We start from the raw sequence: 22,720 nt of genomic DNA, 5'->3' as shown, positions 1-22,720 counted from the left end.
TGGTGAGCTCGTGCAAATTGTAGCCTCTTTTTCCTATTTGTAGTGGAGATGAGTGGTACCCGGTGGGGTCTTCTGCTGTTGTAGCCCATCCGCTTCAAGGTTGTGCGTGTTGTGGCTTCACAAATGCTTTGCTGCATACCTCGGTTGTAACGAGTGGTTATTTCAGTCAAAGTTGCTCTTCTATCAGCTTGAATCGGTCGGCCCATTCTCCTCTGACCTCTAGCATCAACAAGGCATTTTCGCCCACAGGACTGCCGCATACTGGATGTTTTTCCCTTTTCACACCATTCTTTATACACCCTAGAAATGGTTGTGTGTGAAAATCCCAGAAACTGAGCAGATTGTGAAATACTCAAATCGGCCCGTCTGGCACCAACAACCATGCCACGCTCAAAATTGTATGGGCAAAATCACCTTTCTTTGTTTGGAGTTCAGGAGATTGTCTTGACCAGGACCACACCCCTAAATGCATTGAAGCAACTGCCATGTGATTGGTTGATTAGATAATTGCATTAATGAGAAATTGAACAGGTGTTCCTAATAATCCTTTAGGTGAGTGTATATATTATCAAGAAGAAGAGGAAGAAAATAAAATGTTATACCATGGTCTGAAGAAACTTATCAACCCCTACTACTGAATCACAGCATTATATTTCTCAGCAACAAGGGGGTTACATCACTTTTTTGAAGTAATAATCTCTCAGATTCATTATTAATAGAGACGTTGAACAGATGAAGGTACGCATATCTCATCTTGTCTCTCTCTCTCTTCCGATAATTAATTCAATTAATGCTATAATTCATTCATTCAAATAAATAAATGTAATCTTATGTACTACTTTACCTCTTTGTCTGATTCAAAGCAGGCAGAATGCTAGATCTAATGAGCTGTAACTGACGAAAATATCTGTCAATTTTACCCTTTCAGTCAAATTTTGTGCTTTAAGTTGTGAATGCTGGCAAATGACCATGGTATAAGGCGGGATAATCCATGGCTAGCTGGTATTAAACGTTTTTAATGCGATTCTTTACCTCCATGTTGTGCATTAAAATCGTTGAATGCACAGCTAGCCGTGGATTATCCCTTACTTATATTAATGTATTCACACTAATTAATAATACATTTCTTATAAATATGAGTAATAAGAGCAAACAAAAATCTTATTTAATCATACAATCTGCAATCTTTCCATGTGGGCTGCTTACCCTTTGGCTGGGTGCAAAGTCAGACACTTTGGTTTGTCAATCCCATGGATGACTGAGGTTTTTAGAGATCCGTCTAGTCGGGCAACATTGATCTGCGTCTCCTCGTTCTCAGAGCTCAGCCAATACATGTTCCTTGAGAGCCAATCTATTGCAAGCCCACGGCAGTTTTGAATATCTGCACGTACGAGAGATAGCCATTAACACAGAGGAGCACATCACAACAAGCCTCATGGGTGACTGCAACACTTCTGTGCATGCTATAATAAAATGTTATGTGCAAATAACTTGCAAAGGCACATGGTTAGCATGCTAATCGGATTGGGAAGTTTTGTGCTTGATAACAGTCAGCACTTAAGAAAATCTACCACAGTCTTCATATCGCACTACTTTTGCTTTTCTTAATGCTTTTCGGAGAAGCAATCCCCGGAGAACTTCACAAACAAGCTCTCCTATCACGTAATATATTATTTATGTTCTGCCGCACACTCCTTCAACCGTCATTTTTTTTTTTAAATGCAGGCCGCCTGTGAACACAGTCTTCTAGTAATTGAAAAAACAATTTAAGATTGAGTGTCAGCTGAAATACCGCAAATAAAACTGTATTTTAGCTCAAACCTACAATGCGGCAGCAGAGAAAAAATATATATAACACAATAACTCTCACTTAGGTGGTGTTTATAGAAAAAATCTTACATCAATCCCACAGAACATGACAAAAGAAAAAAGAAAAACATACGTTTTTGACTTCCTGTTTTGACTCACCTCCGGAAATGACGGTTTGAAGGCCTGTTCCATTGATGAATGCACGTTTTATTGTTTGAGTCTTAACGTCCGCCCAGTATAGCCTTTCTTCAAGAGCATCGTAATCCACCACAGTGACATCGTCAATGTCAGGAACCGTCAAAGCAGTCATGACATTCATGTATGGATTATCAATGTCCACCCCACGGATCTCAGAGCGCCTCACATACAACAGGAACTTCTTCAGGGCTGATGGGCGAACCAAAAACAAAAACTATATATAAGGCAATACATCCTCTAGAAAGCTCAAATTGATCCATACTTTTGTGTGTATGTTCTGTTTTTTTTGTCGGGAACGTTACAGAGCTGTATACTCACCCACACAAGAGCGGTTGTTGAGGGAGAGCTTCATGAGATGAGGACACGAACAGGATGCCGTGCGATTATAATCAATGAGACAAAGGTGGGAGCAAGGACCTTTTCCATTGTTTCCTTCGCATGGGTTTGAGGCTGAAAACCCAGGGTGACACATTTAAACCAGGGAAAGAAAACACAAGGAGAAAAATCAATATCACATCTTATGAATTAAGAAGAACAGCTCTCCCAAAAGGAGCCGGGGACAACAGCTGCCGACTTGCAACAGGAAAAAAAAAACTATTACTGAAAAATGAAACTGACAGAACTTTGTTTTCTTGATGAGGAGGGATGGCCTTTGGTTTGAGATGTGACAGTTCAGATGACTGCATTTAAAGAGGGGAACATAAAAATGGGTGCAAAACAAAAGGCTGCCCCACGTAGAAGGGAACACTCTCACGACCTTGCCTAAAGGTTCTCTAAAGGTGATGAACATTCATAAAACGTCCTCTTTTGGTTATGAAAGTGCTGCAGTTCAAGGATTCTTATATGACTTTATGGGGAAGTTCCATTTTGGTTATTTTATGGTCACATAGCAACATTACAAAGAAGACATTTGGGATGTTAACAAAACGTTCTCATTTGGTTCCCTGTTAGCTAGATGGGGACGTTTAATTCAGGATTGGGCTGCAACATATCTTGTTCAGAGCAGTAGTCTCTACACTACATTCCCATAATGTTTGCAGGACCTTTAGGGGACCAACCTAGAATGTTTTATTGGGTCCTATTATGTCCTTCCATCACATTTACTGAATGCTTTCTGAACATGTTTGAGTGAATTCAATGTACACTGGGCTGCTTTGCAATTGAGGGTCAGTAAAACACAGGTTTTGCACAAAAGTTGCTTCTCAAAGAACTCCACATCATGACAGTTTCGGAACGTTCTGGGAAGGTTACCAGGCGACGTCCTTGAAACCAGCGGGGATGTTCTGAGAACGTTCTGGGAACGTAACATTTCTAGCAGGGGCAATACCAAAGTGAAAACATTCATCTAAATTCAAGGATAAAGAGAAGAGCTGAGGTTGATTGATCAACACTAACAGCTCATGTCTTCCGCCCACAGTGATCTTCTTGACATCACAGCACATTTAGACCTCTTTGCAGCAGGGCTACTATATGTCAATGGAAGTTAATATTGAGCAGACAGATAATGTCTGGTGTGAATTGTCATTTAACCTTCAGATCTCTCTCAGATTTATTATAAAGATCTTCCTTGAAAAGACTTACTCAAAAGGCAAGCATATAGTATCATCGCCTTTTTTTAAATAATTTATATTTTAAGGCTGGTTTCACACTGTCCCCAACAAATGGCAACATTTCTTGGTAAAGTTGGCTGTTCAATTTAAAATAAATAAATAAATAAATAATAAATAAAAAATACTGGGGAATCTTCACAGATTAAAACAATGTATACAAAGTAAATGTATATACAGTTCTAAAAGCAATTTTGTTTTGTGTTTTTGTCATTATTATTATTTATTTATACAGTACCTATATATATATATATATATATATATATAAGCATGTTGGTCATAATTATTGGCACCCTTTTATTAAATACTTTTTGCAACCTCCTTTTGCCAAGCTAACACATCTGAGTCTTCTCCTATAATGCCTGATGAGTTTGGAGAACACCTGACAAGAGATCTGAGACCACTTCTCCATACAGAATCTCTCCAAATCCTTCAGATTCCCAGCTCCATGTTGGTGCTTCTTTTCTTCAGTTCAGCCCACTTATTTTCTATAGGGTTAATTTTCTATAGGGTTCAGGGGACTGGGAGGACCCTGGCAAAAGCTTTATTTTGTGCTCAGTGACACATTTTTGTGTTGATTTTGATGTTTGTTTTGGAACATTGGCCTGATGGAAGTTGCAACCACTGCCCATTATAAGATTACTAGCCGAGCCCGTCAGGTTTTGTTTTTTTTATCTGCTAGTACTACTAGAATCCGTGATGCTAAGTATCTGAACAAGATGTCCAGGCCTCCAGCAAAAATATAGGCCAAAAATTTCACAGATCCAGCAGTATATTTAACCGTGGACATGGGGCACTTTTTATCCCTGTTTGCACCAAACCCATCTTGTGGGTTTGCTGCCAAAAAGCTCTTTCATCTGACCATAGAATCCAGTGCCTTTTTAAGTTCCAGTCATGTCTGAAAACTGAATATGCTGGAGTTTGTTTTTGGATAAGCGAGGAGAAAACCCTCCCGAACAACATGTGGTGATGTAGGGGTTGTTTGGATTTTTTTCTGACCCCAAAACTCAACTAATCACTGCAATTATCCATATGTGATCCTTGGAGAGTCTTTGGCCACTCAAACTCTCATCTTGCCACGCATTAGGACGATATAGACACATGGCCTCTTCCAGTAAGATTTGTAACATCTTTAGTTGATTGGAACTTCTTAATTATTGCCACGGTGGAAATGGGGATTTTCAATGCTTTAGCTTTTTTCCTACAGTCACTTTCTATTTTGTGAAGCTCAACAATCTTTTTCTGCCAACCAGAACTATATTCTTTGGTTTTACTTATTGTGATGATGATTAAGGGAATTTGGCCTTTGTGTTTCCTCATATTTACACTTCTGTGAAACAAGAAATCATAGCTAAACAATTTCATATTCCTAGTCACCCTGGTGTGCTAAAATATGTCAATATTAATGGGAATACACTTCAGAGATATTTTACACATAAACAATTGTAAGGGTGCCAATAATTGTGTCTAACGTGTTTTGGAGAAAAACATTTATTTCATAATGTGAGTTCCCCCCCCACTTTAAATTATTTTACATTAATGAAAGTTTATAATTGATTTATTATGTATTCTTATATCTATATCAATATTTGTGTTTATTCCAGTTTTAGTTTTTTTTTTAAAGTTAAATTAAACTAAATGAAAATAAGAAATGTTTACTTGTCAAGAATTTTATTTTATTCAAGAAACAATTTGTATGTTTTTAGCTATAACTATAATAACCCTGATATAGATACAAATATACTACAGTTCAAACGTTTGAGGTTTGTAAACATTGTTTTTGAAAGAAGTCTCTAATGCTCACAAAGGCTGCATTTATTTGATCCAAAATACTGTAAAACAGTAATGTTTTGAAATATTATAACACATTAAAAATAACTGTGTTATTTTAAAACATTTTAAAATACAATTCATTCCTGTGATGGCAAGACTACTGCCTGTTGTGAAGAGACTTTAACCCTTCCATGAACCCAGAGCAAATACATGCAATTAACGCCACAAACAGTTGCATCTTGTAAATAATTGATCCAGTGGGAGTTTGAATATAGGCCCATTATTTCTTTCCGATGATGAAACCCATTTCACTTATGTAGCAAGCATATGAGCACATTTTGCAAGCGAGCATAACAAATAATTTCAAGTGAGTAAATTATAGGCTAGAATCCCATAGAATTAATTATACATTCAGCTGGTCTGCAGGGGGAAAATGGCTGCTTGAATAAATACTGTATAAACAGTGCGAGTGCACTTGACTCATGATAGAAACACTTGATTTGGATGTACTGATTTGTTTGTAGACATAAATCAGCCACAGATTTCATAAAACTCTACATCAATCTGAATTTACCTTAGCATTGCTGTATGTAAAGAGGGTGCGGAGTATAATTTGTATTTTCATTCCTTCAGCTTTGTCCGAATAGGGAAAGATACACCCTGTCTGTGTCTGCAAACTCCAATAGTAATTTTGAAGTGGTTTGCCTGTCAGCAATGTGCTGGAAAAGTGCTTACAACACTGCAGGCCACACAGGCACTAAAAATGGGAGCCCTCCAAACTGGTGTCGATCTCTTGAAACTCAACCCTCAGTTCTTTCACCACACATAATGCATTTACCATGTGCCTTAGCCAATTAGGCTAGTTAGCGTAGCCCCTTCTCACTCCCTACGGACCCTCTGAGGTCCGCCACTACCCTGCCAGAACTGCAGAGGCCAAACATAAACACAATTGCCATGGAGTAAGGGGCCAGAGCCCAGATTTTGGACACCTTTAATAGCCAGCCCTTCCCATGAGCTCTTTAAAATTAGATTAGCCATACTTATTGGCTTCTCTGGCAATGCAGCACAATTTGTTGACACTTATCGGTGTAAAACAGTCACCCGGCTGCCGGTGCTGTGGCAGGAGACATGAGCCGTTTTGGCAGGGCTCCCTACAGTTTTGGGCTGGTTGAAATGATGCAAATCAGATTATTTCAGCTGATGAACACTCGCAGGAGGCAACATTTTTGGACATCTGGACACCTAGCACACTTGGCAATCACAATAACTTCTGTTAACATGATTTTGCAAATTACAAAATGCAATGTTTATAAATCTGAGATTAGTGGGCTATATATTATATTTTCTTAAATCATAATCTGTCTATTAAAAATGAAAATGCCAATAAAAGTAATTGCATGCTATTTTTCCCATTTTCCTTCAAAGATCCAAGCAGCCACTGTCTGTTTGACAGAAGATAATCTGCTGCCCTTGCTGGCGTCAAAGTCCTGTGTGACACTGTACCATGGAACAATTAAAATTAATTTGGGTTGAGGAAAGAGCCCATCTTGAGTACACGTCAGGCCTGCTTACGCTCTGCATGACCCCCTTTTTCAATTATTCTGCTGCTCTCAAACAGAGCCGTTTGGGCTTCCAGATTGGCAGAGGAAATGAATGATCAGCGGGATTCGGCTCAAATGAATCCTCACCACACAGAGCATGCAGGGAAATTTCTCTGTCTCCCGAACATGGGCAGATCAAATTTTTATTATTTTTTACAATAACGCACAGCTAAGCATGTTAGATCAACGTGCAAACTGCAAGGCTTGCAGTGATGTGCTCTGCATGCAGAATGAGCTCATGGGGTACAAACGCAAACAGGAAAAAGGAGTGTCAAATAAGAGTTTAAACACTCTGACAGAACATTTGGATGATTAGCATCAGTAAGGGTGAGATTTTATGCCTAGACACCTCCAGCAATTTTCAAGAAAACTGTGATGCCTGTTATACGTATAATAAACAGAAGTTGTCCCTATGGCAACAAGGTTTTGTTGGTCTAGTTAATTCAAGCAAAATACTCAGCATGACTGTATACAACACTGTAATTATTCTTAAAGATTTTTTTTCTTCTTCTGTGATCATGTTGTCTACAGCACATAATAATATATAATGTGTATAACAGTATAAACATATCAATTAGTTTTATGCATTCAATAAATAAAATAATCAAACTGTTGTCTATTTAAAGGGATAGTTCACACAATAATAAAAATTACCCCATGATTACCCTCAAGCCATCCTAGGTGTATATGACTTTCTTCTTTCAGACGAATCAGGCCGTACGCATCGATTTACGGCGAAAGAGTAACCCTTGACCTGGGGCATGACACATTGACGAACAAGGAAGCGCAGAGGATAGAGCAAAACGAAACACCAGTCACGAATTAGAAGTCTAAAGCCCTATTCGCACGGGATTAGTATTATCTGGGGATCTCGTGTGATTTAGAAATTACCCCCCACATCTGAATTTTGCGTGGCGCATTTGCACGGGATAAGCAAGCCTGTGATTTTACTCAAATTTACTGACTTATCTCCCGGATATGATGTCAAGACTTGTAAATGTTTTTTTCGTTATAGATATAGCTGTATGCAATTATAAACAGTCGTATCGATATCATTTTAATTGTTTTATAGTAATACAAATAATTTAGTTCAGTTAGAGAACAGACGCTACAATTAAAAACTGAGCAATAATAACAATATACGGCGGAAGATTCAGTATCAAACCTAAATGTAAAAGCGCCCATTTAAGTGAGTTTGTCATTGTACTGTTCTGTTTTTGTGTTTTTCATTAAGAATAATATTAAACACACCATTCAAGCAATTTACTCCCAAATTGGTGCTCATTCTAAAGTGAAAGTATAATCCGCGCGGCCGCACGGAATTTATTATGGTGCGCATTATATGCAGCCTAGCGGCATTCTTTGCGAAAGATAAAGATAAAAATGCGCACAGGACACAAAAACCTTGCTAAAATTATATACGATCCGCCTAATCCCGGCCAAATCACAGAGATGCCGATTCGCACGGGACTAATATTATCACAGGACCTCGTGTTTGGCGAAATATGGTAGGTAATATGCGGGGGAATTTTTACTTTACAAATTACAGACATGGCCGATTCGCACAGGATTAAGATCACAGACATTCTCTGCAATTATTACAAATCACCAGAGGTCCCCAGATAATACTAATCCCGTGCGAATAGGGCTTAAAACTATAATTTTTAAAGAGAAATGTTGGAGGATTATAAGATCTAAGAAAAGAGGAACTTGAGTTTGTTGCCCAGCCCCCCACGAGAGGCGTCAAGGGTTACTCTTTCGGTGTAAGTCGACTTGCGTAGGCTTTCAGCCGGAAGCTAGTTATTTTAGTTAATAAGTTTGTCAGCCAAACTTCATTTTGACCTGAAATATTTACTTAAGATACCCCAGAGAATGTAACATTTCAATAAATTAAAACATTTGCATGTTCACTGATTAACGGTTAACGGTCACATGACATGCAGGTAAACAAAGAAATATTACATCTTTTTTGTGTATTATTTTGACTTTTTAGAATTATTTATTTATTTAAATTCAAATATTTATTTCAATAATATTTAACCAATTAAATCCATGAGACTTTATTTAGTTGATATTAAATCAACAACATAGTTTAATATAATTATGTTCAATGATATGGAAATAAATGTAAATAATTAAAAACCTACCTTGAGGTTGTCGGCTAGGATGGTATATCTCCAGATCAAACGGCTGGGCGCTTGTCTTTTGGATCACAGTTACATTGCGGCCTGTCCATTTGTTCGCTCTGGCTAAAGTGTTGGTCCTCCAGTCTGTCCAGTACACACCACCTCCAAAGAGAGACACAGCGAACGGGTGTGACAGGTACTCGTGCCCCCTGAGGATCTCTATGACCCCCGTGCCATCATAAAGGGCAGAATATATTGCATCTGAGCTGAAGGGAAAAAGAAACATGAGGTGAGACCAGCACTCTATGCCCATATCAACAAGATGTTACAATGATGACAACTTCCTGAGGGAAATTCTGAAGGTATAAGCAAATCTTTTTTATTTATTTCTAAAAAAAACTGCTTTTGCCGTGCAATTATTACATAAGATTCAAACAACCAAAGTGATCACATATAAAATTATAATTTCATTCATTACTATGGATTTAAATGTAATATGTCTACGTTGTTTTATAGGAAAAAACAAAAAAACAATCAAAACACATGTATCATTCCTAAGCTAAATTATTTTGCCTTAAATTCAATGCTTCTTGCAATGTGCACAAAAATGCAATTATTAATTTGAATATTTTTTTATTTGCCCCCACCGAGCATCTGTCCACACTATTCTCCTTTCCTGATGATCTAGGGTGAGTCCATTAGGCCAGGCTCCTATCTCCATGTCCTTGTACACAACATGTCTTCCACTCCCACTCATTGACGTCGCCTCAATCCGAGGGAAAGTGGCATCCCAGTCGGTCCAGAAAAGAATGCTACATACAGAATAAAAATGCTAATGATTATAAACATTTGAAATTAACTTTTTCACTCCAGTCACTGGCAATTCAGAACTTCTTATAGACGAAACAAGATTATAAAAAACACCAGATTATCAATGTAACAGTTTAGATTTATTAAATATGATTCTGAAAAATGGTATTGCTTTCACCTTTTTGCAGATAACATTGAAATAAGGTAATATAGAAATAAAGACAAAATTCTCTGTGACTTCTCTTATTACTGCCTTCAGTTTAGCTGCACATAGCAATAAAGACACTAGGGCGCTTTTTGCCCCAAATTCTTGGATATGCGGCATTTATGAGAATGGGTTCGAAAAAATGGCCTTTTATCTGTCTCCTAGGGCTCCAGCGGAGCACACCAGACAGGAAGTACCTTGCCTCGGACATCTCAATAGACGCCTAAAGGTGCTGATTGTGTGTGTACAGTTATAGAAAGATTTTTTTTTTTTTTTTCAAATTTTAAAGACGTGGCACTGCAGTTATGCTTTGTTTTAAGGCTCTTTTTAGGGGAAGGGCTCTGATAGCGATGCCATGTAAAGTGATTGAACGTAATTTATGAATCATAACCTGCCAAATTGGCTAGTGTTTTGATATGCTTTAGCCGCCACGGTGGATATTCACCCACATTTGGCAGGTGTTCATTTCAAACCCTGATTATAAACTATTCATCTGAGCACATTGTCAAGCACCACATCTGACCGTATAGTCCATCAGTATAAACATACTAAAAAGACAAAATAATATTTTTCCTAATAAAGCCAATAGATACATCTAAAACACAGCTTAACATATGTATTTTACAATTTACATAATTCATTTTCACTATTTACTCATCATGACGGCACTTAAATATTGAGTCATCATGAGTAAATTACCTAATAGTAAACTATTATATCTCATGTTGCCCTAGAAAACACTGCTGATTTATATAATTAAAAAAAGCTTAAGATAAATATAAAATCGTAAATTAATTTCAAATGATTATTTTTATATGCATACTTTAAGGAGACTGTCTGCCAGTGAAGTCAATGTCAAACACAAGGTTTCATTTTAGTTGGTGTCACAGTTCTCTGGGGTGGCATGAAAGAAAAAGGCACATTCTAATGGGTAATACAGGGATTATAAAATGCTAAATACTTGCTTCATGCTTATATACTAATGATCATGTTCCAGCAGAGCCGGCTCTCCCTATAAGCGAACTAAGCGGCTGCTTAGGGCCCCGCCGCCACTAGGGGGCCCCCTAACTACAGATTGCACTCGCCAGCGTCGCCGCAGTTTATCACGCGCGAAAAGCGCCTTCCGCGCCGCAGGACCTCTAGACGCGCGTCAACGCAGCTTTCCATTGACTTAACATTGAAATCAAATCACTCGCGCCAGACACTCTATTTGCGAAAGAGCAATCATTTGACAGTCAAAATCAAAATGAAGTTTAAAATAAAGCGGTTAAATACAAGCTTTTTCTTATGGTCTTAATTGAATAGGCAATTAAAGATTATTAATAAATATTAATCTATATACTATTATGAAATATTTTATATAGGCTATTGTTAAGCTAAATCGCCCAGACCATTTAAACCTAAAGAAAACACAGTGTCCTCTCTGAAACATTATTGAATGATGATCGATACAAGACACCTAAAAGCAAAATGGATTTGTGGTAAATTTTAGTAAAGAACACTGTAAAAAAAAGCAGGTCCCCAATTGAAAATTTTCTAGTGAGCGATCACATCTAAATTTTTCAGTTGGCCAAATTGAATTAATGTGAATTGATGCATTTTAATTCAATTAAATTTCAAGAAATTAAATTTGGCCAACTGAAAATTTTAGATGTGATCGCTCACTAGAAAATTTTCAATTGGGCACCTGATTTTTTTTTTACAGTGAATGTATTACTGTATGTAATCATAAAAGGTAAAAAATATCTCACTCCATGCTGTGAAGGTTTAAAATATGAACAGTATGTAAGAGTTAATCAACCAATAATTAAATAATATAATTTAACATTGGATTTCTTTTAATTTACCCTTAACATAATTGTAAAAAACTAAATGTCACTTTCTCAGGAGGAGCCATTCTTAAATATTTTGGTGGTCGTGGAGAAACATTTCATGAGGCTGACACAAGTAAATATTTCCCACTGCCTTTCTTTTGAATAGTTTTGTGCGCAACTTCAACATAGCTAATTTTCCTCTTGCCAATAAAAAATTTAGTTTTATAATCATAATTCACTATGTTGTCTAATTGTACTTTAATATTAATTTAAAATTAATGTGTTTTATCTACTCTGCATACTGTATTTATTATTATTAATTATATTGTAATCTCAACAGCTGGAGGAGGTGACTCTACTGCTGCTTCAGTAGAGCATAGCGAGCCGCATACCACTATGGCTAATGTTGTAAGTTAGCTATATATTGTTAATGCTAAATTATTAATATTTATTTGTTTACAACAAATTGACCTTAAATTTGCAAATCTATAATCTTTACTTTTACTGTTTCAGTGAGTGTACTTTAATAAGCAGTAAAATAATTGTAGGCAATCATGTTAAAAGATATACAGATGAAATATGTAAGTGTTAGATTGTATACAGTTGCTGGTTTGCAGTGCAATACTCCATTATTCACTGCAAGGCAGGGCCCCAAAATTATCCTGCTTAGGGCCCCCAGATTTACAGAGCCGGCCCTGCGTTCCAGCATCAAGCATCAGAAACAATAAAATTGTCAGCCAAATGTTTGAGGAGCATGGAAGGTAAGCACATAAAGGCTTCACATGAATATTGCTACAAGGATGTAGTCGTCTTCTTTTTAGAAAGCCAATTAATTGGCCAGTGGCATACAGTCCTTAAACCAGGCTTTCAATAAATAAAAGAGTTGCTAATTACAAAGACAGCTAATCCCTTTAGAAGTACATTTTCAATACACCTCTCCATGACACAGCTGTGTGGGCCATTTTTTAGAGTAACCATAATGAATTTGGTTCTTTTTAATATGTGCCACGCTGCTGAGTGTGAAATCAGTCTTTGAATAGTTTTCCTAATTGTTCTTTTCAACTTTCAGTGAAATGATTTACAGTATTTCATCCAACTGAGCACCAATATGAGCTCTAGTTGGACTGCGGAGATCCCATATTTCTCCCCTATGGGTTGCTCACAGGATTCGGAAAAATGTTTCAGCTGTACATTACATTAGGAATACATAACAAAATGATAATAAAAACAACTCAAAGACTGATGATGAAAATAATTTAACACACTATTTTTGTGCCGGTGTGCTGTGGTGGTATGAAAAAAAAAATCTGCCATCAAAAGCATCACTGTATCATGAAAAACCCATTTAAGAAATGGTAGAGACCACAGAAAAAGCTGTGTTCCACAAAGCAGGTAGTCCCAAGAAATAAGAACTCCATTTTAAATGCACCAGTCTACTCTGTCGGGTCCTTTGACAGATTGTGAGGATGAGGTGTTTTTCTCCAGCACTTACCTTCTACTGTAATACTCTTAAATGTTAATTTAAATGTTACTAAATAGACTGTCCTAACAGTGAGTTACCATTAAAGGGGTCATGAACTGAGAAATCAAATTTTACTTACTTTAAAGAGGTCATCATACTATAAGAATATCCTGTAATTTTTTAGAGCTGAAAACAGCTTTTATTGTAACTAATCCCAGCGAACGACTCATTGACTCATGGAATGTGAGATCCCCTCTGCAGATGAAAATCAACGCCTACTTCATTATTGCAACTTTTGCCCCGCCCACTAGTGTGTTAGTGAGATGACAAGGAGAGAAAAGCAAAACAAAATCACTGACTGGACTAAAACTGAAGACTGGACTTGTTTCTCTTAATAGGATGAAAATAATCTGTTATTTAAACTTTTTAAATTATATATATAGAAAGAGATCAAAGAACGCTCCCTTTACAATTGCTGGAGCTGTCAAGCAAACAGTGCAAGTTTATCAGTGACTGAGTTCTGGACTCTCGCCAAAACTCCCCTTATAATCAACGAATCTCTTATTTTGCGAATCTCTTATAGAGCGCAATTTTGGTGTCACAGTAAGTGACAGTAAGTGCGTAACAGTCTGTTATATTGATGCACAAAGAACTAACCATGTATGTGCACGCTCTAGATCACTGATAGCATGCTGCATTCATGTACAGACACACACACAGTACATTCGTTACAAGATGTACAAGATGTTTCCACACACACGGGAAGGATAATGTTTGATTTGTCACGTGTAGGTTGTTGTGTTTAGTAATCGTAGATTTATGCAGTCAAAACGGTTGATTTAGGAGTTTTTTTGGCGTCTCCGTGTGGTCCTGTTCGGTATCGCAGCTTGACTCGTCTAAAATGAAAACAATCTCATTGTTGTTGCTCTGTACACATACTATACACTGTGAATTCTGAAACGTTTTTTTTCTGTAATGTTTTTTTTTTCATGGCAGCTTTGTGTATAAATGTATTATATAATATAATTATATGGACTCCTTATATTTGGTTATTTGGTGTCCTTTTTGAGTCTCCAATGATCCTTGAAGCTTGCAAAAAATACAGTTTTTTGATTGTTTACTTTGCTGGATATAGCAACTGATGACAAAATGAATGTGTTTAATGAGATAAATGGTGTATGCATAATTTTACGATAAGTGTGCAATTAATCGCGATTAATCACACAACAAGAGTGCGATCCTTCAATTGGCAAGATTTGAAACAAAATGTTTCTTTAATAAATGATTATACTAAATTTCATGAAAAACATGTAAAAAAAATATGTAAAAAATAGGTTATTTGTTTACAGTTTATTTTTATAGCCTTCAATTGGTAAGATGTGGAATAAAATGCTTCTTCAATAAATGATAGGAATTCAAATTCGTTTTAACAAAAGTAAAGAAATATTTTGGCATATTGTGAAAAGCTTTTGATTATCTAAATATTTGCAGTCCTAGTCGCATTTTGTTTATTGCTTATGAGCATTATTCAAGGTTCTCAAATGCTACTGGGATCACCGTGTGACTTTTCCAAGCTTAAGATGTCATATTTGAGACTTTTTTTTCCCCCCAGCATGCCTCCATGAGAAATGTAGAGCTGAGCAAGAGAAGAGCACAGCTGAGAGTAAAGAGACAAAAAAAGAAACAGAACACAACAAATAAACAGCGAGATGCAGCGCGTTATTCTAGAACTATCATTAGTAATAGATGACAAACAAGTCCCCTGAAATATGATTGCTCTGTTATGTACCCAAGATAGTCTCTATGAGGACAAATTACAACAAAACAAGAAATGAAACTTTTTTTTTTTCCACTGTTTTCTCTCACTGCTGTGAATGTTGCTGAAGGGATTATGAAAAAGAAAAGCAGAGTAAGGGGAAAGAAAATTAGGATGTGGTAAATTTGGTTTGAGACTAATACACACCCCTGTCCTGGGTCTACAGCCAGCGCTCGTGGGTGCTCCATGCCACCGGCAATCAAAGTCGTTCTCATTTCCCCATTCAGCTTTGCCACCTCAATCTGATCCAAGTTGCTGTCTATCCAGTAAAGGTTTCCTGCAATCCAATCCACTGCAAGTCCCTCTGGGGTGGCCAAACCATGCTGAATCACAACCTCGACCCCGGTCACACCTACAAAATAAACCACTCACGCAAGTTCATAGGGTGGACGAGGTTTCGAATTCAGCACAGCAAAGCATTCTGGTCGTTTTGAACTTTCTTTTGAAGTGTTGAGCTCTTCAAAATGTTACTCCTTGCTGAAAAGACCAGCTTGGACCAGAATGCATTTCTATGCTGATTTATGCTGCTTTAGCTATGTTGTTCACCAGCAAATTATGTTGAGTTGACTGGCATGATCTTTCTGATGAAGCTGGCCAAAGGAGGCTAGCTAGTTAAAGGGATAGTTCACTCAAAAACTAAAACTAATTTTAAATCTATTAAAAATATCTCTTTTTTGTCTATAATTAAAATAAAAATATTAGATGGAAAAAAAAAACTATAAACTAAATGTTGAAAATTAGAAAGGCTGATTGGCAGCTAACTGAAATAAATAAGTTTAAGTTAAGTATTATAATTAGCCTACTAAAATAAAAAAGCTAAATTTAAAGCTACACTCTAAAAAATGCTGGGTTAAAAACAACCCAAGTTCGGTTGAAAATGGACTAACCCTAGCCTGGATGCCAGCCGAACTTAGCCCCGCCCACAACATTTTTACTCGGGCAGTTCGGTCTGGACTTTCTCCGTAGAGAAGTAATTATGCCCGAACAGAAACTGTTCGGACCAATGAAGTTGTCAGGGCGGGCTTTAGACGATGATGGACAGATGATCAACAGTAACGTAATCATCCACGTCACCAAAGAGGGCTTGGGTTCAATTTGTTCTAATCCTAAACGGAGAACTTGTTGTATATGCATTCACCTTTACTATTTCTCTCAGAAATTATGATCGTGTTGGTAAGTACTCTGTGTATCCTTAAATTATTTTTTTACAACACCGGCAAAGATCGTTTACACTCATCTTTTTCTTCTAACGTAACTTATTCCAGCGTGCGTGCAGACAGGGTTGCCAAGTTTTTACAACAAAACCGCCCAATTGCTAACGTTCCTCAAAACTAGCCAAAAACAAGCCCAATAGCTTTCCAGGGGTGTTCTCCGGGAAAAAAATGCATTTGGGGGGTAAAATATGTGTTATTTTGGCAGGGCTGGCAGCTAAAAATCGCATTCCTGGGTCTGTATATCACATAATTAGGGTCGCTTCAACCCGTGGACATGGCAACACAGTGCAGTTGAGTTCTGTTGACATTTGACAACTAACGTTGTGCGTCGCTCCGTTGCTCTGATTGGTTGTAGGTCTATCCAATTGAGGTCTTTCCTGGTTCGGTTGAAACACGCCCCATAATCACAGCCCAACAGAGCAGTATCAGACTCATTTTCTGACTAGAATTGAGTATGACGACGTCAGGCTAGACTAACCCAGCAATTGGATTATTTTAACCCAGTGAATGGGTTGTTTTAACCCAGCAATTGGGTTGTTTTAACCCAGTGAATAGGTCATTTTAACCCAGCAGTTGGGTTAAATGTTTGCTTAAAACAACCCAATCGCTGGGTTAAAACAATCCAATTGCTAGGTTAGTCCATTTTCAACCCAACTTGGGTTGTTTTTAACCCAGCATTTTTTAGAGTGTAATTAAATATAAATATATACAGAAATGACAAAAGCAAATAACTAAAGCTTTAAAATGAAAACTGGGGGGTATTACAGAAAGCAGGTTATGCGACTTACCCCTTATTTACACTACACGTGTCTACGGCGCATTATGGCTCCGATAAGGTTTTGTACCGTCCTACACATGTGCCAAATCACACCAGGAGCATTTCAGAAGAGAAGCGACTGGATTCGTGAGACCACGTGATTTGCCTGTCCAATGTAGTTTTTCTTGATTTTTTGTGTTTTGTATAGATTTTTTAGGTTCTACCCTGGTTAAGTTGGCTAAATGGTTATGTTTTGTCCGGTGTTTATTGTTGTGTTTATTGCTATGTCCTCATTTGTTGTGCTGTAGCCTACAGACAAAGTTAATACAGTTATGAAAGACAGGGATTAAAGATTTGTAGCTGTGTTAGTTGTTTAAAATAATACATCCTGAATTATCTTGTATCTATATTTTACATAGATCCTTATTTACACCACACACTTCTGAAACGTGCCACAGGTGTAAACACGAGCACTGACTAGAGTGGCCGTGATCAGATTTGTGCAATATAAATAAGGGGTTACCTGGGTAAGTTTACTCAGAGTAAGCGGTTAACCTCAACTTTCAGTTCCAAAACCTGAGGTAACTTTCAAGGTATGTAAGGTATGTTATTCTCTGAACATAACCTGCTCCGGAGCAGGTTCTTTTCCAGGGTTAGTTTACTTCAGAGGTATTCAATGCATACATTCCCTCATCTCACACATCTCGGATCTGCACTCAAAAGTTTTTTTTTGTTATTGTTTTTTTGCAACGGGACGTTTTCTATAATGTATTTCTATAGTAAAATACATATGTGATACATCTCACCTTACAAGAAATGTGGAATCAAATGGTTAAACATAAAACAATAAACTCATACAGCCAACTAAGTTTTTAGTTCAATCAGAAAGGAAAGGTAGTAAAAACATAATTAAAATTTTATGGAGAATACTTTTTGTGTGCAAAAAACAAAAAAATACGACTTTATTCAACAATTTCTTCACGTCTGTGTCAGTCTCCCACACAGTTTGTGTTAGTCAGCTCCTGCGTCAGCCGGCGTGCTGGTGTAGCTCTGACGTAACTTCGAAAGCGCTGGACTGTATTCACTAAGTCAACAGCGTAGGAGACTGACACAGGCATGAATAAATTGTTGAAAAATGTGGTTGTTTTTGTGGACAAAAAGTATTCTCGTCGCTTCATAAAATTAAGGTTGAACCAGTCATATGGACTATTTTAACAATGTTTTTCCTATCTTTCTGGCCCTTGAAGTGTTAATTATATAGCTGTCTATGGAGGGGTAAGAGAGCTCTTGGATTTCATCAAAAATATCTTAATTCTTCCGAAGATTAAAAAATGACTGCACAACTGCCCCGTAGGAGGCGATATGCACTAAGAATGTTAATCGTCATTAAACAGAAGAAGAAGAAAGTATGGAGTGCTTCTTAGCGTCCATTTCCATGATGACTCCTAGATTTGGTGCTCGGTTGAGAATGTCTTTGTGTGGTCACCGTTAACACCGTTTTATACTCTGCGTTGACTGATCTTACTCCTGCATACCTCGAAAAAGCTAAGTTTGGGTTAATCAACTGAGAGTTTAGGGTATATGTGACGGTAAGTTTAAAAGATTATACTTGTCCATTTCAGTCCATACACTGAAAGTCAACCTTTCTTCAAAAATATTCTTATCTTTGGGTGAACTATTCTTTTAAGAAGCCTGCTATGGACACCAGTATACCAACATCCCAAGCAGGCGATCAGTATCCAAAACACAACATTTGCTGGTATTTTTACCAGAGTTACAGAAAATAAAACAATTCAGGAAAAGAAAACACTGGCATTAATGAAAAGGAAGTTTTCCCTTAGTAGTAAACAAGACTTTTCAGCTATCTATAATCCAGCTGTTTGCAATTATTCTCAGCTGTGGAGAGCTTTATGAAATTCTAACAAAAGGAGAGAGCAATAGCTGCACAGGGGGCCTGCTCCTCTGAGAGAGAGACTCGAATGTGTGCTTAATGCAGCTTCAAAATAGTTTTCAAAACAATACAAGGGTATTCATCAGCTCCTTCATAGGTTTTCTGTATAATTCAAAAAGCCATTGTACGCACGGCGCATACTGTATTTCGTTCCTATTCTGGGGACGTGACCTGCGTACTAGGAATTGGGAAACAGAATATCTACTCAAACTAAAGCTTAGGTTAAACAAAGGCCGAGTGGGAATGGGACATCAATTTGGGTGTTCATTACCTCCAGTCTCTGAGAGCTTTCCCCGATAGATTTTATCCTCCACCACGTCGGTCCAGTAAAGCAAACTGCGGTTGAAGTGGAAGTCGAGAGCGATGGTGTTCCGTAAACCGGGCACGAGCAGGCTGTAGTCACGTTTATGAAGGTCGATTCGTCTGATCTCATGCCGGATAGAGAAGATAACAAAAGCCTCAAAGGGATCTTGGAGAAGAAACAAATTGATTATTAACACCCCTCACCTGTGCATTAGAGGTTACAAGAGCATTGTGCTTTGTGTTGAAGTGTCAGACATGCACAATTTATTCTATGCACAACCACTAATTAGTCATTTAGCTGATGTTTTTATCAAAGACATTTACAGGAACAGTCCTTCTAGAGAAACCTGAGGATAATGTTTTGTTTTGAACTTGAGTAGTCTTTAAAAAAAGAAGAAAAAAAAAAGAAAAAACGTATACAAAAGAAACTGAAACCCCCTTTAAGTGGATCAAAATGTGCAGAAGGTGAAATAGGCCATAAAAGATTCAGGGTCTTTTGAGGTCCACACACACACACAATATTATTTTGGAGAATTTATATTAAATATTAAAACATTTCTAGTACAGCTCTGTACCTACTAGGCAACATCACCCCTACCAAAAAAACCCAAAAGCAAAAGAAACCAAAAAAATATATATATTTTTTTTCTACTGGAGATGCCTGCTGAGAGCTATAAATGTGGCTATCTACTATAACAAGAACTTACTCTCAAGAGCTATCCATGTCACTAAATCCATAAAACACCACACAGATGCTTGTTGTCATATTCTGACTAATGACCTAAATTCAGATTCCCTGAGACAATTTAAAAGCATTTGGCAGGCATGCTGCTGTAAAGACATTAGCTTCTCAATGGGAAGCTCCTGTCTGCGTATCCTGCTGTCATTGTATTACTGTTGCTCTTATTGCTGTGTACCGTGGACAGATCCACTATGGTCGGACAGAAATGCACAGTTATTTCACTGAGAATCATAATTATTCTATATGAAAACTGCTACTTTCTTGTGACACTCAAATGTCAGTCTTTTTCTCACACAACACTCAGTTTTTGGATACTATATATATATATATATATATATATATATATATATATATATATATATATATATATATATATATATATATATATATATATATATATATATATATATATATATATATATATATATATATTTGGGGGACTGGTGAATCCCTTATTACATTTCTATGGCAACCTGTAAGTCTGAGGAATTTAAATACCTGTGCTGTGGCAGCTCTCTCCATCTGGATCAAGGCTCCAGCCGGGATAACAGGAGCACTTGACAGTGGTCTTATGCTGTTCGCATATCTGGCTACACTTCAGGTGAGCAGAGCAATAGTCCACTGTCTCACATGTTCGGTTGTCAGCGCCTAGATGGAGTCCGGTGGGACATGAACACACCACCCCTTTGCTGGGGATCACTGCACACTGGTGACTGCAGCCCCCATTACCTTGCAAACATTTCTCTGGAAAAGACAAGAACAGCATGAATGACTTGAAAAGCTGGTGATATGAAGCCATGTTTGCTGGCATATGAGATTCAAGGTGTGAGCTGAAACAGAGAAGGTTTGGTTTGGATTGAACATTTGAACAAGATTAGAAGCTTATCGCGCTTCAAGTTTCGGTGTGTCGTTCATGCCATTACACTGACTTGATCAACATCACCAGCCAAGTGTAAAAAAAAAGATACATAATAACATTATTCATGAGGCAGATACAACGAGTAACCACAGGTCTGAATTACAACTGACTCCAGATGCTAGACCAACTCCAGATGCTAGGCCAAACTAACTAATTTAAGGTTTTCTTCAGCTTAAAGGCACAATATGTATGTTTTCGCCGCCAGAGGTCTCATTTTCAAAACAATAACAAAGGCAAAGCTTGATGACGCTATGAAGGAGAGTGAAACAATGGGAGATATTGTTTTTACCATCCAGAGATGTATAGAATTCAAATCATGTTCACGGATGAGGTAATGAATTTGTTTTTGTATTACCTGTACATCTTATCACACTATTTTATGTCATTGTAATGAATTAGCTGCAAAGAACATGAAATGTAATGCTATATTAGCCTGTTACTGATATGTGACTATTTGTCAAATTATTTGGTGGGTTAATGCAGTGCAGTTTTAGGTGTTTAAAACAATCGTACCAAAAGTAAATTTGAACGAACCCAATGTATTTGCAAGTAATGGGTATATATTTTTGTGCAACACATACTGTATAAGTTTGTCACAAAGCTCTCTTCATCTTGAAAACGCCATGCCGATATTGATCCCGTGTAACAAGGATAAAGGATCAGGGAAGGAGGTGGGAACCGGCGAATGTTTCAAAAACTTAAATAATGAAATAAACAAACTGAAAGTAAAAGCGACAGCCTCTCACGGACGACTGCCACACACACTTAAACAAAACATAACGTAAAATAGTCCAGGCCTGGTCCTCTCTTGTCCTTCACTGTCATCGTTCCTCCGTGAGAGATACCTGGTACAGCGCGCAGGTGACGCTCATTATCGATCACGCCACCGGCCTGGTGCCATTGTTTGCCACACTCCGTTTGTCTCAAAGCCTGCTTGCCTCAGTTGATCTACGTTTACGTTTGTTGGGATTTTCTGTACTCGCCAATGAATAATCGTGATCCATGATGACTGAACGACACAACATCGGCATGCTTGATGCTGTATAACCACCACTTCAGCCTTTGTCCACGTATGTTGCCATGGTTTCTATAAGCGGAAACCGAGGATAGCGGCGATATTACGTCATTGATAGGCGACAAGGGACAAGCCATAATTTAAAATTGGAATTTCTCTGGATTTACAAATTTTATATTGGGAAAATGTAAGTACACAACTGCATGAAATATATCACATTGAGCAAATGTTTTTTGAATATTTAATTATATATTGTGCCTTTAAAAGAAAAGCAAACTGGTTCTCCGATACATCATCATGATAGTCTCTCATCTCTAATGGATAAGCCTTTTCCTTTCATTGAAGCACCTGGTCCTTTTTAGGAGAGAAAGACAAAGGGGAGGGAAAACACAGCTTGTTGAAAATGACACTTTCCAAGGTCTTTTTGCCTCTACTGATTATGATGATCCCCTCTGCGGCTGCAAGAGAATTGAATTTTCTTCACAGGGGACCCTGAAGTCTATATGGAGGTGAAGAATAGCTGCTTCCCAAAGGTTACAAATGGCATTGAGTCCTGCTGCGCTGGTCTGAGTCAGTCAGCCCCCTCAAGGTCCATTGG

At 37.6% G+C, this 22,720-nt stretch overlaps 1 protein-coding gene across 1 annotated transcript in view; it reads right to left on the bottom strand.

The window, feature by feature from the left end:
* The window catches only part of lrp1bb (low density lipoprotein receptor-related protein 1Bb), a gene marked incomplete at its 5' end in the record, with an annotated part of 359,446 nt that overhangs the window by 116,653 nt on the left and 220,073 nt on the right, over positions 1 to 22,720 (bottom strand). The window contains 8 exons of the mRNA XM_079822148.1: positions 1,207 to 1,381; positions 1,969 to 2,196; positions 2,326 to 2,457; positions 9,136 to 9,380; positions 9,762 to 9,926; positions 15,369 to 15,573; positions 19,415 to 19,612; positions 20,687 to 20,932. Coding sequence (XP_079678274.1) covers positions 1,207 to 1,381; positions 1,969 to 2,196; positions 2,326 to 2,457; positions 9,136 to 9,380; positions 9,762 to 9,926; positions 15,369 to 15,573; positions 19,415 to 19,612; positions 20,687 to 20,932 — 1,594 coding nt within the window. The remainder of the gene's footprint in view (positions 1 to 1,206; positions 1,382 to 1,968; positions 2,197 to 2,325; positions 2,458 to 9,135; positions 9,381 to 9,761; positions 9,927 to 15,368; positions 15,574 to 19,414; positions 19,613 to 20,686; positions 20,933 to 22,720) is intronic.

This window comes from Gobio gobio (genome assembly GCF_949357685.1).
Source record: "Gobio gobio genome assembly, chromosome: 7".
Classification (NCBI taxonomy): domain Eukaryota; kingdom Metazoa; phylum Chordata; class Actinopteri; order Cypriniformes; family Gobionidae; genus Gobio; species Gobio gobio.
Note: the sequence above shows the minus strand (reverse complement) of the source record. Positions and strands in the feature narration are given on the sequence as shown.